General features: G+C 40.0%; 1 protein-coding gene across 1 annotated transcript in view; it reads right to left on the reverse strand.

The window, feature by feature from the left end:
* Nucleotides 1-13,600, reverse strand: part of LOC117499715 (collagen alpha-1(XIX) chain) — a 92,938-nt gene that overhangs the window by 14,527 nt on the left and 64,811 nt on the right. Inside the window, exons 29-45 of the mRNA XM_034152299.1 lie at nt 13,256-13,309; nt 12,020-12,082; nt 10,432-10,473; nt 9,025-9,102; nt 8,609-8,644; nt 8,384-8,437; nt 8,109-8,162; nt 7,354-7,395; nt 5,127-5,231; nt 4,897-4,950; nt 4,390-4,443; nt 2,960-3,013; nt 2,755-2,808; nt 2,327-2,371; nt 1,256-1,306; nt 1,059-1,103; nt 62-88 (exon numbers count right to left, since the gene is read on the reverse strand). Of these exons, the coding sequence (XP_034008190.1) occupies nt 62-88; nt 1,059-1,103; nt 1,256-1,306; nt 2,327-2,371; nt 2,755-2,808; nt 2,960-3,013; nt 4,390-4,443; nt 4,897-4,950; nt 5,127-5,231; nt 7,354-7,395; nt 8,109-8,162; nt 8,384-8,437; nt 8,609-8,644; nt 9,025-9,102; nt 10,432-10,473; nt 12,020-12,082; nt 13,256-13,309 (912 nt within the window). The remainder of the gene's footprint in view (nt 1-61; nt 89-1,058; nt 1,104-1,255; nt 1,307-2,326; nt 2,372-2,754; nt 2,809-2,959; nt 3,014-4,389; nt 4,444-4,896; nt 4,951-5,126; nt 5,232-7,353; nt 7,396-8,108; nt 8,163-8,383; nt 8,438-8,608; nt 8,645-9,024; nt 9,103-10,431; nt 10,474-12,019; nt 12,083-13,255; nt 13,310-13,600) is intronic.

Raw genomic sequence — 13,600 nt, forward strand, 5'->3', positions numbered from 1 at the left:
CTTTGGGGGAACACTGAACATTTCTCAAAAATATATTCCTGAATAAAAAGTGTTAACTTACTGCAACTCCGTCATCTCCTTTAGGACCCTGAAAAGAGAGGAAAAGAAGAAAAAAGAGAATACTCCCATGAATGCAAGAACAGCTACCACCATACAAATCATTAATATAGACTCAAATATCATGCGGCTACTGTATGTCAGTGTCATTACAATTTATAGCAGACATCATTGCTGCTCTTATCTCGCCATTTCTGTCTGTATATTATGCTAACATCATGTAATATGAGACTGGTAAGAATGAGGTCTTTCTCAAGCAGGATTTAAAATGATCAGGATAATAAAATCCAGTCTTGTTAAGCTTTAAAGATATTTAGTTAGGCATACTTACAAGCAATTCCGTGTTTTTCTACATTAAAACAAGCAAGAAAAGATGACACATGTAGCCTTTTCTCCTCTTAACACTGATGAAGATGCTCTCTTATTGTTTGCTCCAGGGGAGCTGTTGGGCTGTGCTACGGTAGATGCAGTTCAGGGAGAAGCATCCTCAAGATTGAGCTGTGGTTCTTGTGCATTGTGCACGGGGGATATTGAAGTCTATTTTTTTGTCACTGCCTTTAGTGTTCGTTGTGCTGGATGGATCCCTGCAGGGCCTGTGAATGAACGTCTCCCAGGAGACTGGACAAGATTGCAAACGGCCCGATAAGGCGGAGCAGGGGGAGCTGATAAGCAAATCGTCTCACTTCAGCTCGGCACTGTGCGGAGCGACTCAACGTCTAAATCCATTCTGCATGTCAATGATTATTGTGTGTCCTGGGGCGGGTCAGAAACACCTGTTTGGGAGTCAGGACACCTCTTGGCCTTCAACCAACCACCAGCTCTCATTGAACATGATTGAGTGTGATAGTGCCTCAGTAGCTGAGATAACACTGGATTGCCGGTCAAGTTATTTGTTATTCAGCTCTGACTGGCTCATACAGTATCAGTGTGCCTGTGTGCTAGCGTTCCTCTGCAGCACACTGTTAAGGATTTGCTTCAGGCATAACAATGATTATGCTTACCGGAGCACCAGGAGCTCCAGGGGGTCCCAGAATAGCTCCACCGCTCTGAAAATACGTGTTTTTCCTTTGTTATGACTGCTTAAAAAATAGGGTCAAACACATTTTAACCACAAGCGCAGATTCCTCTTTTTGCTAAATGATTGAACTATGACATGCAAACAACAGATCACAATGAGAGCCATTTGAAAAGTCTTTACCTGCAGCTTGTACAGACTGCTCATCCCATTGCCCTCCACATAAGGTACACCCTGAAACACAACACACAGTAAATGATACATCTCCTCTCAGAGACTCTCCTCACTGCTCTGTGAGTTTTAGGCACCAAGCGTCTTTATAGAAAGCTGTACAGTAGGTCTGGAGCAGTTATACTCTGTTAAGCTCTTAAAAGCTACATGAGAGAGATCAATAGCTCATTTGGTGAAAACACAAAGAGAGGGATGGAGTGGGCGAGAGAGTGAGGAGTGAAAGGAAGAGAAAACACAGAGAACAGTAGACCTAATAATCCTTGAGCCACTGTTAATTCAGAAAACCAGAGTATTTCCGCAACACAAAAGAGCACACTGATTAGAAGAGATCCGGCTATGAGAACTAGCTAGTGTTCTTGGGTATTGTGGAGTGGAACATAAAGAGTGTTTTCCCCATGATAGATTGGTAGAGGACAGCTATAGTAGAAGGAGTCAAGGTTCTCATTTGGAAGCAAGCGGATGCCTATGCCCTTTTCAGGCCACTGAGCCATCCCCTGTCCTCCCAGAGAGCAGTTTATGAGACCAGGGTGTGGGGGGGGGGGGGGGGGGGGCACCGCAGGTTCAAGGGGACGGCTGATGAATTATAGATCTGCCTTTGAAAGTGCTTACACACTGGCCTTTTAAAGGGTACAAGCATGATTCTATGCCAGTGAGCAGGTCCCTACAATTTCCTCAAGTTGTGCTTGTTTGTCAGTTATGTTTTCCTTAGTACAGTAAATACTGTTGTACTGAGCAAAAATATAACTGCACTGATGGCCATTTCTGTAGGAAGAGATGCCAAGGCAATGCTTTGGCTCCAACCGTTACTTAATCATGGGTTTGGATAGTGCTGAGAAAAGCAAGATGATTAAATGTGTTCAATGTGCCAACGGAATAGTAAGGCTAGAAGGATAGTTTGTGCAACAAAAAAACTATCACATTTATTTACACGTACATGTAATGTGAAATAGAATCTATGACCTTTATGGAGTTCTTGAGACTTGTTATTACCGTCTAACTCTTCATTAGGATGGAGGAACTTACCGGTGGCCCTGGAAGCCCTGGCATGCCCTGGCCTCCGTCATTTCCCTGTCAAATAACAGAGGAATTGTTAAATATGTACATATGGAAATGGAAATATTTATCAAGTCCAGTCCCATTCTAACAGAATCCATTGATATGGAATCTCATAAGCCAACCCTGAGTAAAAAACACACAAAACGAATTTAGCAAAAAATAATCCCTGAATTATTAAGTCATTTAAAGAATCTTTTTCTTTTTCATCCTTATTACAGAAATTCCTATAGTCATTTTGCCAATCAATCTTTAACATGTATGACGGATGCATTTTAATGGAAAAGCAACAAAAAAAGAATGTACCTAATCATATCTGAATATTTTGCATGCAAACTGGCAAACATATAGTATAGTATAGTGTACACATTTGATGCTTAAACAGTAAAACAACTTACTCTTTCTCCTTTTCCACCGTGTGGCCCCAATGGCCCAGGTCTACCCATAAGCCCCTGCAAACAGAACAGCATCCTGTGTTGAAAGTTAACTGCAGAGAAAAGGACTTACACATGTCGAGATAAAAACTTTTAACTATAAATAAGTACTTTGTGTCATGAAATAATGGAATCGATATTGTGTACACATAAAGGAAAGGCTTCTTACCTGAGACCCTGTTCGACCGGTCACTCCAGGAAGTCCTGGAGCTCCTGAAAGCCCCTGTAGGACACAACGTGGATCAACATTATAATACTTCCATATATAGGGCAATAGGTGATGTGGGCACTTGGCCCAGCAGTATTATTGCTTTTTCACAACAGACTAAACTAAACTTAAGGAGTAAAATGTTATTTCATGGTCGTAATGTGTTGATGCCTGGAACAGCTTTCTAGGAATCAATGAGCAACAATAATCAGATGAAACTAGAAAAGTAAAGAGGCAGATCTTCGCCTGGTGTATCACTATCTTCCTAAAATAGAAGAGTTGAATCCCACTCAATTGTTCCTGCCGGCTCATTTAAAGTCAATGACACAAATGGGGATTTATTCATCATGCCTACCTTAAGTGGATCATCTGATATTGAATAAAACTACAGATGTTCTGGTTTTAAAATGATACCTAATTATTCTATGGATGACTGTTAGACGTTGAGTGAAGAATAGAAAGAACACACACACACACACACACACACACACACACACACACACACACACACACACACACACACACACACACACACACACACACACACACACACACACACACACACACACACACACACACACACACACACACACACACACACACACACACACACACACACACACACACACACACACACACACACACACACACACACACACACACACACACACACACACATCTTCTCAACATTTACCCCAAGATGCAGATAATAATACGGAACATAGAGCATGCAAGTATACTTTGGAGAATGAATGAAAACATTTTTCTATTCACTGCAATGACTACTGGGACTATGCTCACATCTTATCTTTATAGCACCTTTTGATATGCAGAGGCTGTGAAATGTTCCATTGACTACAGCACAACCTCTATGCATTTGTATAGATATATCATATATAATGACAATGCACATGTTTCTATCAATTATTTATTTTATGATAGCAAATATAAAACAAACTTCAACACGGCCATGTTTTTATTGAGCCTATAAAATCTATAAACAACTCTGGTGTTGAGAATCTCCTACCATCGCAGTTCAATGCTGAACGTTGACCTATGTAATGCTTCTCTTAAGCTCAACTCCTCTTAAGAGTGCCTTGTTTTTTAATTAACACACACAAACACACACACACACGGGGGCAGGCTGCGTTCTTTATAAAGTAGCTCCTTGGAGTGCAAGAGATAGGGCAGAGTGCACACGCAGCACTGAGCAGAGCTTTTGGTAGCGTCTTTTGAAAACACACTTTCAGAGTAGACGGGCTTTAAGAGGAGGCAGACATTACAATGCATTTACATTCTTTTGAAAAACCGAACTCTCAATGTCACAGTTACTTCTGGCTTGTTATAAAACTACCGGATCCATTTGGTTTGCTCAAACTTTTTTCACTTACCTCATCACCTTTATCTCCGGTGGGGCCTGCGAACCCTCTCTCTCCTTTCACTCCCTGCAGGCAGTCACAACCAATGAGAGAGGAAGACAAGCTTTTTACCAAAAATAAAAAAGGCCTAAAACTAAAGGCTGATGGGTGTAAACTTCAAAATGTATTTTCCCCTTGAAAATTGCCTAGCCGGTTTCACCATGGTAGAACATTGTATCCATAGCAACAACTTCTGCAGCGAGGCACATACAGAATAATACAGGTTTAAGAACAGCTGGTTATGCTCCCTGAGTTATTCTAAGAGGTGATTCATGAAAAACGTATGTCAATGTAAATCTCTATAGATTAGATTTACGCACAATTCCGTAAACAAAATCATATAATGAGGCAATTAGTGTTACAGATTTGTTTGCCATGTGGAGAAACTGAATAATTCATTTAGATCCGCACAAACAATTACTTTAAAAAAAAGTTCTTTGATATCTTCTGAGTGTCTTCATATCTGATTGCCTCGCCTACCTTTGGGCCTTCTTTCCCAGGGTTACCCATGGGACCTCTTACACCAGGATCCCCCTGTTACAGATAGACAGACACAATTAATATGGGTGTAAGCACACATGCTCTTAAATTATTCAATAAGCATCCCCGAGAGTACATTTAACAAGTGTCATGTTGCACAGTACGGCGGTCAGATTAACATGTACAGCATCTGTTCTCGATCGCCTGCCATGCTGATGAGTTACTTTTACCTTTTCTCCCACCAAGCCTTCTACTCCATGCGCTCCGTTGGACCCCTTCTCTCCCTTCTGCCCAGGAAGCCCTGGGACTCTCGTCTGGCACACACTGCAGGCATTCTGCCATCGGAGGCAAAGCAGGAAGCAAAGAGTGGTGGCACAGATAAGATTTCATCAGGTAAAGCTGCATTTTCGCCCTTTATTTTGTCACATCCCCTGGGTGGAGGACAAGACCCCGACTGACACAAAGCGTTCTCTAAATGTCTGCCGAGCAGGATAATGTGAACCCACCTAGAGTGTCTCTCGTCTCGGTGAGGGGTGAACTTTGTCAAACTCATTGACTGTGACATTTAGGTGAGAATCTTAAATATCATTGTCCCTAATCCAGTCTAGATATAGGCACTGGAATTCCAGGAAAAAGCAATGAGCTCTAAACTGGAGGGAGGCAGCAGAAACAGGTTCAGTGCACCATTAAAATGCTGCTTTAAAAAGAAGCTGAGTGTGAAATGTAAAATGGGAGATAATCTGTATAAGCTTGTCATTTCATTAACCTCCAAGAGTACAAGAAAATGCTCAATAAAACCAATAAAACAAATAAGGACACCATGTTATTACTAAATATAAAAATATAGTAGAAAATGTTCATTTATGTCTCAACAAGGTGCTAAAATCACTTATGAGATTGCTATTAAGCAATTTGAAAGAAGGCAATCAACAAAGTACTGAAAAGCAATGGATTGTGAGGTTGGCGTTTGATTCTTTCTATAATGAGTTATTAAATATAATTATGTTGATTTGCATTAAATATTAAAAACTGAAAAGTTCTGTCCTTCAGGTCACATGATGAGTCCAAGTGACTTACCTGCTCTTTTCAAATAGAATAGAAAGAACACATTTTTTGATTTTGTTGCTAAATGGCCATCATGAAAAGTAACAACTACTGAAGAATCTCAGGTAATAAAAACCGAAGGCTGAAAAGTGTTTCGCATTACGTTTGGCCTTGCAGTCCCCGTGCAAATTCTGGATTTGGTCAGTGATTGATGAGAAAAATTAAGGGGTAATAGCCTTTCAAAGTGAGAAACGAAGATATAAGCTCCAAGTCTGGTGGTTTGGAACATGGTTTCTTTCAGATCTTTGGTAAGCATGTGTAGGTTTCTTACAAAATGCTTTAACGTTTCATAATTGGAGGTGAAGGTTGAAGCGACAAGGGAAATCTACTGGAGGAAATTAAATTATAGCGTTTTAGAAGTAAGAGAAGTGAGAGCAATTCTCAAGAGCTTATTTGGGTTTTGGATTGAATCTGATATACATAGAAAAGGGTATTTCAAACAGTGTTGAGTATCAGCTTTCATCGTGGTTACTCTCTATAAACTAATACTTAAGAGGCCATAGTGTGCTGCCAGATTGCAGATTATTTTTTCACATTTGTTAAGCCATCTTTGTTTGTTGATTGCCTTCACAAAAACAATCACTATTAGCATTATTATGAATTTAATGAAAAGTATGCTGCCACAGAGCAATGGACACACAGATGATTTAGCATTTGTGTTTTTATCTGCATTGGTTAGGGTTATACTGTATATGGAACAGTTTAAATGTATATGGAACAGTTTTAAAATCGGACATGTAGTTAGTGCTCCCCCATTAACTCTGATTAGTGCACTATTATCATTGTGCAGTTTTCTTCTCCTAAATTATGTATTTAGGTTTTTGTGCATGCAGATCCTCACGCAAAGAAACACATTTTATAATTAACACCAATTTATCACATACTGTAATCTTTTTTTCACTCGGCATGATGGCTGTGAAATGAACTAATATGCAATCCCTTATCACTCTTCATATGGTAGGAGGAAAATTGCCACATAAGCATTGTCTCTGCATATCTAACTATAGTATATTTGCATAACTGCAGAGCAGTTTAACATCATTCTGATAAAGCCATCTCTGTATTAAAGTGTTTTGCATGCAATGTTTACATTATTTAACTGACTTTATTATCAAGATGTCACACTGTATGCGCACCTGTGGTGAATGCCTGTTATTTTTCATACTTCTCCCAGTCATCCTGATGGAGGCACTCGAGGTCTTTTACTATCTCTCTTAAATGACAGCATCAATTCCTATAGTACTATTTCAAATAATGAAACATTTTGATTTTAAAACAACTAAACCAGGCCAGTGTAAGCATGTGGTTGGTTATGAAAAGCTGTAATTATCAATAACTATTAGGGTAAATTACCTTGAGTAATGCTCCCATGTCTCCAACAATTGGCAGGGCAATCTGTCAAATAAAGAAGGAGAAAATAAATGCATGAAACATTGTCACAGTCAGAAAATAATTCAGCTGTTTGTTTGGTGGAACTGCATCTACCAAATTGGTCAAAACGTCAATCTATTAGAGCATCTTAAATGCCTTTAAGGAATGTCACTTTGCCACAGAATCTTTTTAACAAAGTCCTGTTTCAGTTTGTCATTTTCATTTTTTATCTGCAACGCTTGAGGAAACAGTTTAATCATTTTATAGCTGGAAGATGTTTTCAAAAATATTGTTGTCCTCTGGAGCTGAGAAAAGCATTTTGATTTGCAGCCAGTGTATTTTTGAAAAAAAGTAAGCGGACAATAAATGGGTGTCATGGGTGTTTACGGTGGATGAATTTAAATTGGTTAAAATACTAAAATTACAAGGCTTTGAAGCAGCAGCAAAACACTCCTTTTGAAATCCTACTCCAGCTTTCAGATATATGGTTATTGTTGCTTACTTGAAACATAAAAAGGCGAGAAAGAGATGAGAACATGTGCTAACAACAGGGGGCTGCCAATTTGTCGTAAACTGCATCATTTTCTTGAGACTGATGTTGGATAGTGAACAGCAGGATGAGCTGCTAATTATCTTCAAACTGGAGCTGCATTGTGAATAGTGACTTTGAATTGTAGCTCAGTAGTTCTCACTGCAGATCACTGATGCTGCAGAAGGAGATTTTTTTTTTCACTTACTGGTTCACCTGGGGGTCCAGCAGGGCCGGGGGGGCCTGGCCTACCAGGGGAGCCCTTTAATTGAGACAAAGAAAGGAGTCAACAATCCTCCTAGCTATGACATCAAGTGCACACGCACAGCTGTAGCTCTGCTCCCGTCTCAGTTGGTGGGGATTTGTGTCCTGGAGCTGTGATACATCACACGTGTTCTTCCACAGTGGTAGCTGACATAACTTTTATCTGCTCATATGTGAGGGGGGTGAATAAGAGTGGAAGGACTGACTGATCCCACTTACCTCTCTACCTGAAACTCCAGGAGGGCCAGATAAACCTGGGAGTCCATGAAGCCCCTGAGAAAAACCCCAGACATTGTCAATCTTGCTTTATAGAACCAGATAACAACTATAACCAGTGCAGTGTTATGTGTATTGTACAATAATTGAAACTCTGCAGGCGCCACAGCATTAACAAGCTGAAAATCATATTGTTTGTGTTGTGGATTCACAGAGTTTTCCACATACCTCAATTCCCGGCTTTCCAGAAGATCCCATGCGGCCCTAAGAACACATCACACATCTTGTTAACACTATCTGCCCTGTAGCACTCAGGATCCAATAAAGGAATTGTGTTGGACACCTTTTGCTCTATTGATTCTCTGTCTCATACAATCCTTCATTCCAAAAATGAAAGCAGACTCACTCACAATCAAACCTATGTGAGGTTCAAACTAACGGTGCAGAGAACATATGACGAAAGCAGAGGGCAACACGGCTCTACCTCCCAGTATTGACCAGAGTTTTCATCTCAGACTGTATTTAATGAACATTGATCTTGGTATACAAAAACGATCTCTCTCAGTAAATGTCTGAGAATCTCAAGGTAAGATAGCTTGAACTGTGCTGAATGTGGGAGACAGGTCAGACGGCATCATACTCACAGGTGAACCTATGATAGTCGCTCCAGGTTCGCCTTTGTCTCCATGTTCTCCGGACAATCCTGGGACACCTCTCTCACCCTGAGACAAATAAAAGGGAGCAGACAGTGATAAAGAATCCAGAAGTCATGGAGAGCTGCAGCGCTGCATGATCATAAACTATTCAAACTCTGTCAGAAGTCATATCCATTAATGTTTCGCCTTCAGTATCTTCAACAGAAAGAAACATGACGGTATCCAAGGCCATGACATGATCATGTTAATTATGTATAAGACTTCTCTGTGTCTTGGGATACACAGTATGTTTACATGTATTTGATACTTAGGATCTCTTGAGTACATTATTTTACAAACCTTCTTGAAAACTCAATATGATATCATCAAAAAAGTTTGAGATCTTTACAAATATAACAGTAAATATATAGTAAATAAAGTACGTTGACTTTTTGGTTTTGTGAAAACTAATTGTAGTTGAGACCTAAATATTTAGATGAAAGTAATAGATAAACAGTGAACATAAATGCTAAAAGTAATGGATAAATGGTTAAAACACCCAGTTCAACCACCTTGTGTGATGGGACAAAAGCGATCACCACCAAACTACCTAAACATTGACAAATACAAAGTCAATGAAACATTACTGTAGGCTAAAAATCTCAGCTTTTATCAAATTAATAGAGTTAGTTATAATCTCGTAGATCTCTGTTTTGTTTCCTACAGCACATAATGGCGATAAGCAGTAACTGTAGCTGTGTTTATAGGTGTCACTTCCCAGAGATCCAAGAGAGAGATTTTCTGGGATTATCACCACAGACACCTTGTTTGTAATTTTGAAAATGCAAGGTGTTTTATCTGTGGGCGAAAGGCTTTATCACCATTCTGTCCCCTCTTTGGGCTTTGGAAAGTGAGACCATGAGGCCATTTTAAATTAAACATATTTCAATTTTCAACCAGCTTCAACTAGTCGACACATGTGCAACTGAACAATGTTCGGCTCCCATTTATGTAACCAGCACCCGGAGTTCCGGATTTAAAATGCCTGTGATATTTTTGTGTCATCCAGCAGACCTTTACTGGCAAGGGAGGCCAAACATCATTTATGTGTTCTTCTTACCAACAAAGCGGGTTAAAAATGAGAAAAGTGTACTTTTAAATGAAAGTTGAGACTAACTTGAAAAAACATCCAATTTAAAATAAATTCCGAGGAAGATGATATATGGTGTCCTTGAAGTAGTGCTTGAGTATATTTGAAAAGGCTGTTGGGTAGAGTCTGACAATAAACCACTGACATTAACTGTACCTGAACATGTTAGTATTTGACCTCTATCTTACTATCTGCAGAAGTTAACATTGTTAGCAGTTAAGATTTAGGTAGTGTTAGTGATGCTTCACCACCAAAGTGCTTCCTACCTTGGGCCCGCGAGACCCTCTGCTTAGAGACAACCCATCGCCCTGAAAAACAACAGGAAGAAGACATCTGAATAGATATTCACTGCACCTTCATCAGCTATTCACTTTGAGACCCGAGGTGCAACCCAAAAAAAGCTGCTCCAGTGCTGTGAGTGAGTTTAAACAGTAATATGAAATCTGTACGAGGGCTACGCTCCACACTGTGAGCAGTCTGAACACAGCGTCGCATTATGAGCTCATGTTCTGCTGTTTACCACACATCGTTTCTGTTTACAGAGCCAAACTGATAATGCTATACCACAGAGAAAAACCTTGATTGGAATCAGGGCTACTGTAAGCATTATTTACTGTATACAGTTCGGATGAGACATTGATTTCTGTGGTCAGCATGTATTAGTGTTACAAGTCCTACATTGCACAATGTAAATTAGCCGTGGAGAAGTTGGAACTAGCACAGCAGTTCTCCAGTTTCAGGGTGAAATGTACCAATTCCTTCAGAAAGTTTGGGAAGTGGAGAACTTTTTGAGACTGATACTATGATCTTAAGACTGCATTTTCTCTTTGTTCCAGTTCCACTAGACATTATGCACTTACACTGCACTGAAACAAAGCCTTTATATCACAACTTCAGAATAGAGGAAGATTGCTAATGTATGCAAATAATAAAAGTCACAACAAAACCAAATTGCTCATTGTTCATTTGAAGGCAAATTCATTAAAGTGATGTTACCTTCTTGAGCGGGGTGACTCATTAAAGTACCCCAGACCATCAGCAATGACAAGTGTTTATTGCTTTTTTTCTATTTGCTTTGTCTTATATACAAAGACCATAAAATGTTAAGAATCCCATCTGCCCAGGAAGTCAGTTTTAAACGATAAACTGTTGTATTTGTTCAGTTTTTGAACTACTAAACGATAGGAGGTCATTGGCATGCTGTAAAAATGTCCTCCTTGAACCTTCACACATATTATTGCCCTCTTCTCCAATCCAGCTCCAATTTTCACAGTGCTGGATTACATTAAAGAGGTTTGAATACTTCTGTCTGAACGCATCTTTCCCTTATTACTCCGCTCAATAGAACTCACTAGCCCTTGCTTGATGAGTACCTCTGTCAGGCTTAATGTTCTCTTCAGCGTTTCCACACACAAACAAATATGATTGTTTAAAGCCATAGAGCACTTGCCAGTGATTGAAGAGTGCAAGCGTACTCAACTAGGACTGACGCTGGGGTTTTGGGGACGTTATAATGAACATTTCAATATGCAAAGCCGTGTCCATAAAAGAGAGTGCTTCAACAGCAATAAGCTCCAAAGTGGGAGGATAGGTGATTACCCAGGCTGGGGTTATCCGGTGGTGGATTACCTAATGGCATTGCATCTCCCTAATGTCATAGCAGCTATACAGCTAGAGGAGCTAGTTTATTCTACTATGTCTGCTAATGTCTAGCTGTTTGCAAATTATCTTTGTTTTGTGAATTTCTGTTGGATTGTTGTTTTACGGTTTTACACTTTTGCCTCCTGAGACTCGAAGGCTGAACGCAACAAGGTCAGAAGACAGTCAGTTTTTTAAACTTGATATGGTACCCACCATATATCCTCCTCCAGGCTCCCCCTTAGGGCCTGGAAGCCCCGTCACTGCACCAGAGTCCCCCTACAAACAGAAAGACAGTGTTGAGCTAAGCATATTCTGAATTACACACAGGGAGCTGAACAATGAAGAGTCTGGTGGGTGTAGCCATGGAACACGCCATTTAGCAGAATGATGTCGCACATGAATGGATACATTATCACTGTTTGTTAGAGGGGACAGCGTTTGGCACTGCATGGAGCCTAACAAAACCATCAAGTTCGTAGAGTAGAAATTGCTGTCCACAAGACCAAATTAGCAACGTCTGCTTTCTGTTTCCCGCCTCAAAGAATGAACTTGAAATATTACCACTAATGCCTTAGTGTTTTGTCTTTTAGCAATGTTAGCAGTCAGTTGTTCATCCAATTCTGGTCTAGTCTTAAATGGATTGCCATACATTTTGTATAAATATTTAAAGTCCCCCTGAGGAGGAATTCTTTGACTTTTTCTTTAGCAGCAATGAGGTCAAAATGTCAACTTGCCCAATACTTCAATACTACCAATAAACTGCTAGAACAGCTGAAGGCATTCCCATCAGCCTCAGCTGTACTAAACTACAACAGTGAACTTGGTAAACATTGTTTTTTATTTATTGTCACTGTAAGCATGTTAGCATGCTGCCATTAGCATTGAGTTTAAAACACCACTGTGCCTAAGAGAAGAACAAAGCCTGTTAGACATATTTCTGTTATGCTTTCAGGCTAAGTTATGGTCTCCTGGCTCCAGCTTCATATTTAGCGTACAGACATTGTTTGCTTTTCCACATTTATTTATAGACTACCGCATGAATGTTCACTACAGCAGAGATGGCACAGAGGATGTGAATTACTGTCGGAGGGTGAAGCACAGGATTCATGTCTCTGCCCTAGAGTGAACCAGAGTGACTCCAGTGGTTGGGGAGTTTTATTTTGACAAGTGACAAACCCCATATGCATGTCAATTGCACACTTTTTCTCTATCAGCATAGTATTTTAAACACATCTTACTGAAATAATTAATGTATGTACATAATATTATAAATAATAAACAGTAGTTTGAGGCATTAGTTGCCAAAAGTTACATGATTGAGAATGGCAGGCGTGGCAAGTCATTTGAAAGGTGTATTCAAACGTTGTCTCACATGCTCACCCTGTGATAAAGGATCTTAGCTTCATATTTTTCTTTTCAAGGGGGGAACTTGATTTGAAGTTTACCTACCTTTTCTCCTTTCAGGCCATCTTTACCAGACACCCCGGACTCCCCTAGCGAGCCCTGTAAATAGTGGGGAAAAGAGACACATCTATCACCAGGCCTTCATCTACTCTCACACATTTATCTCCTCCTCCTCACTGCTTCAGCGGGCTGCCGTGTTCCAACATCATTTCCCTTAGCCAGGATTTATGAAATGCCTCTTTTCCCTCCCTGCTTTTGAGTAAAAACAGATGCTCATTATGGAAGCAGGTGTGGAGAACAGATTGAGCCTCTGCCTCCGTTCCTGGCATAAAGCAGTTAGATTTGCCTCTTTCCACTAATTAATTCTTAAATTTGATTACTGATCGTCTG

Source organism: Trematomus bernacchii, unplaced genomic scaffold (genome assembly GCF_902827165.1).
Source record: "Trematomus bernacchii unplaced genomic scaffold, fTreBer1.1, whole genome shotgun sequence".
NCBI classification, from domain to species: domain Eukaryota; kingdom Metazoa; phylum Chordata; class Actinopteri; order Perciformes; family Nototheniidae; genus Trematomus; species Trematomus bernacchii.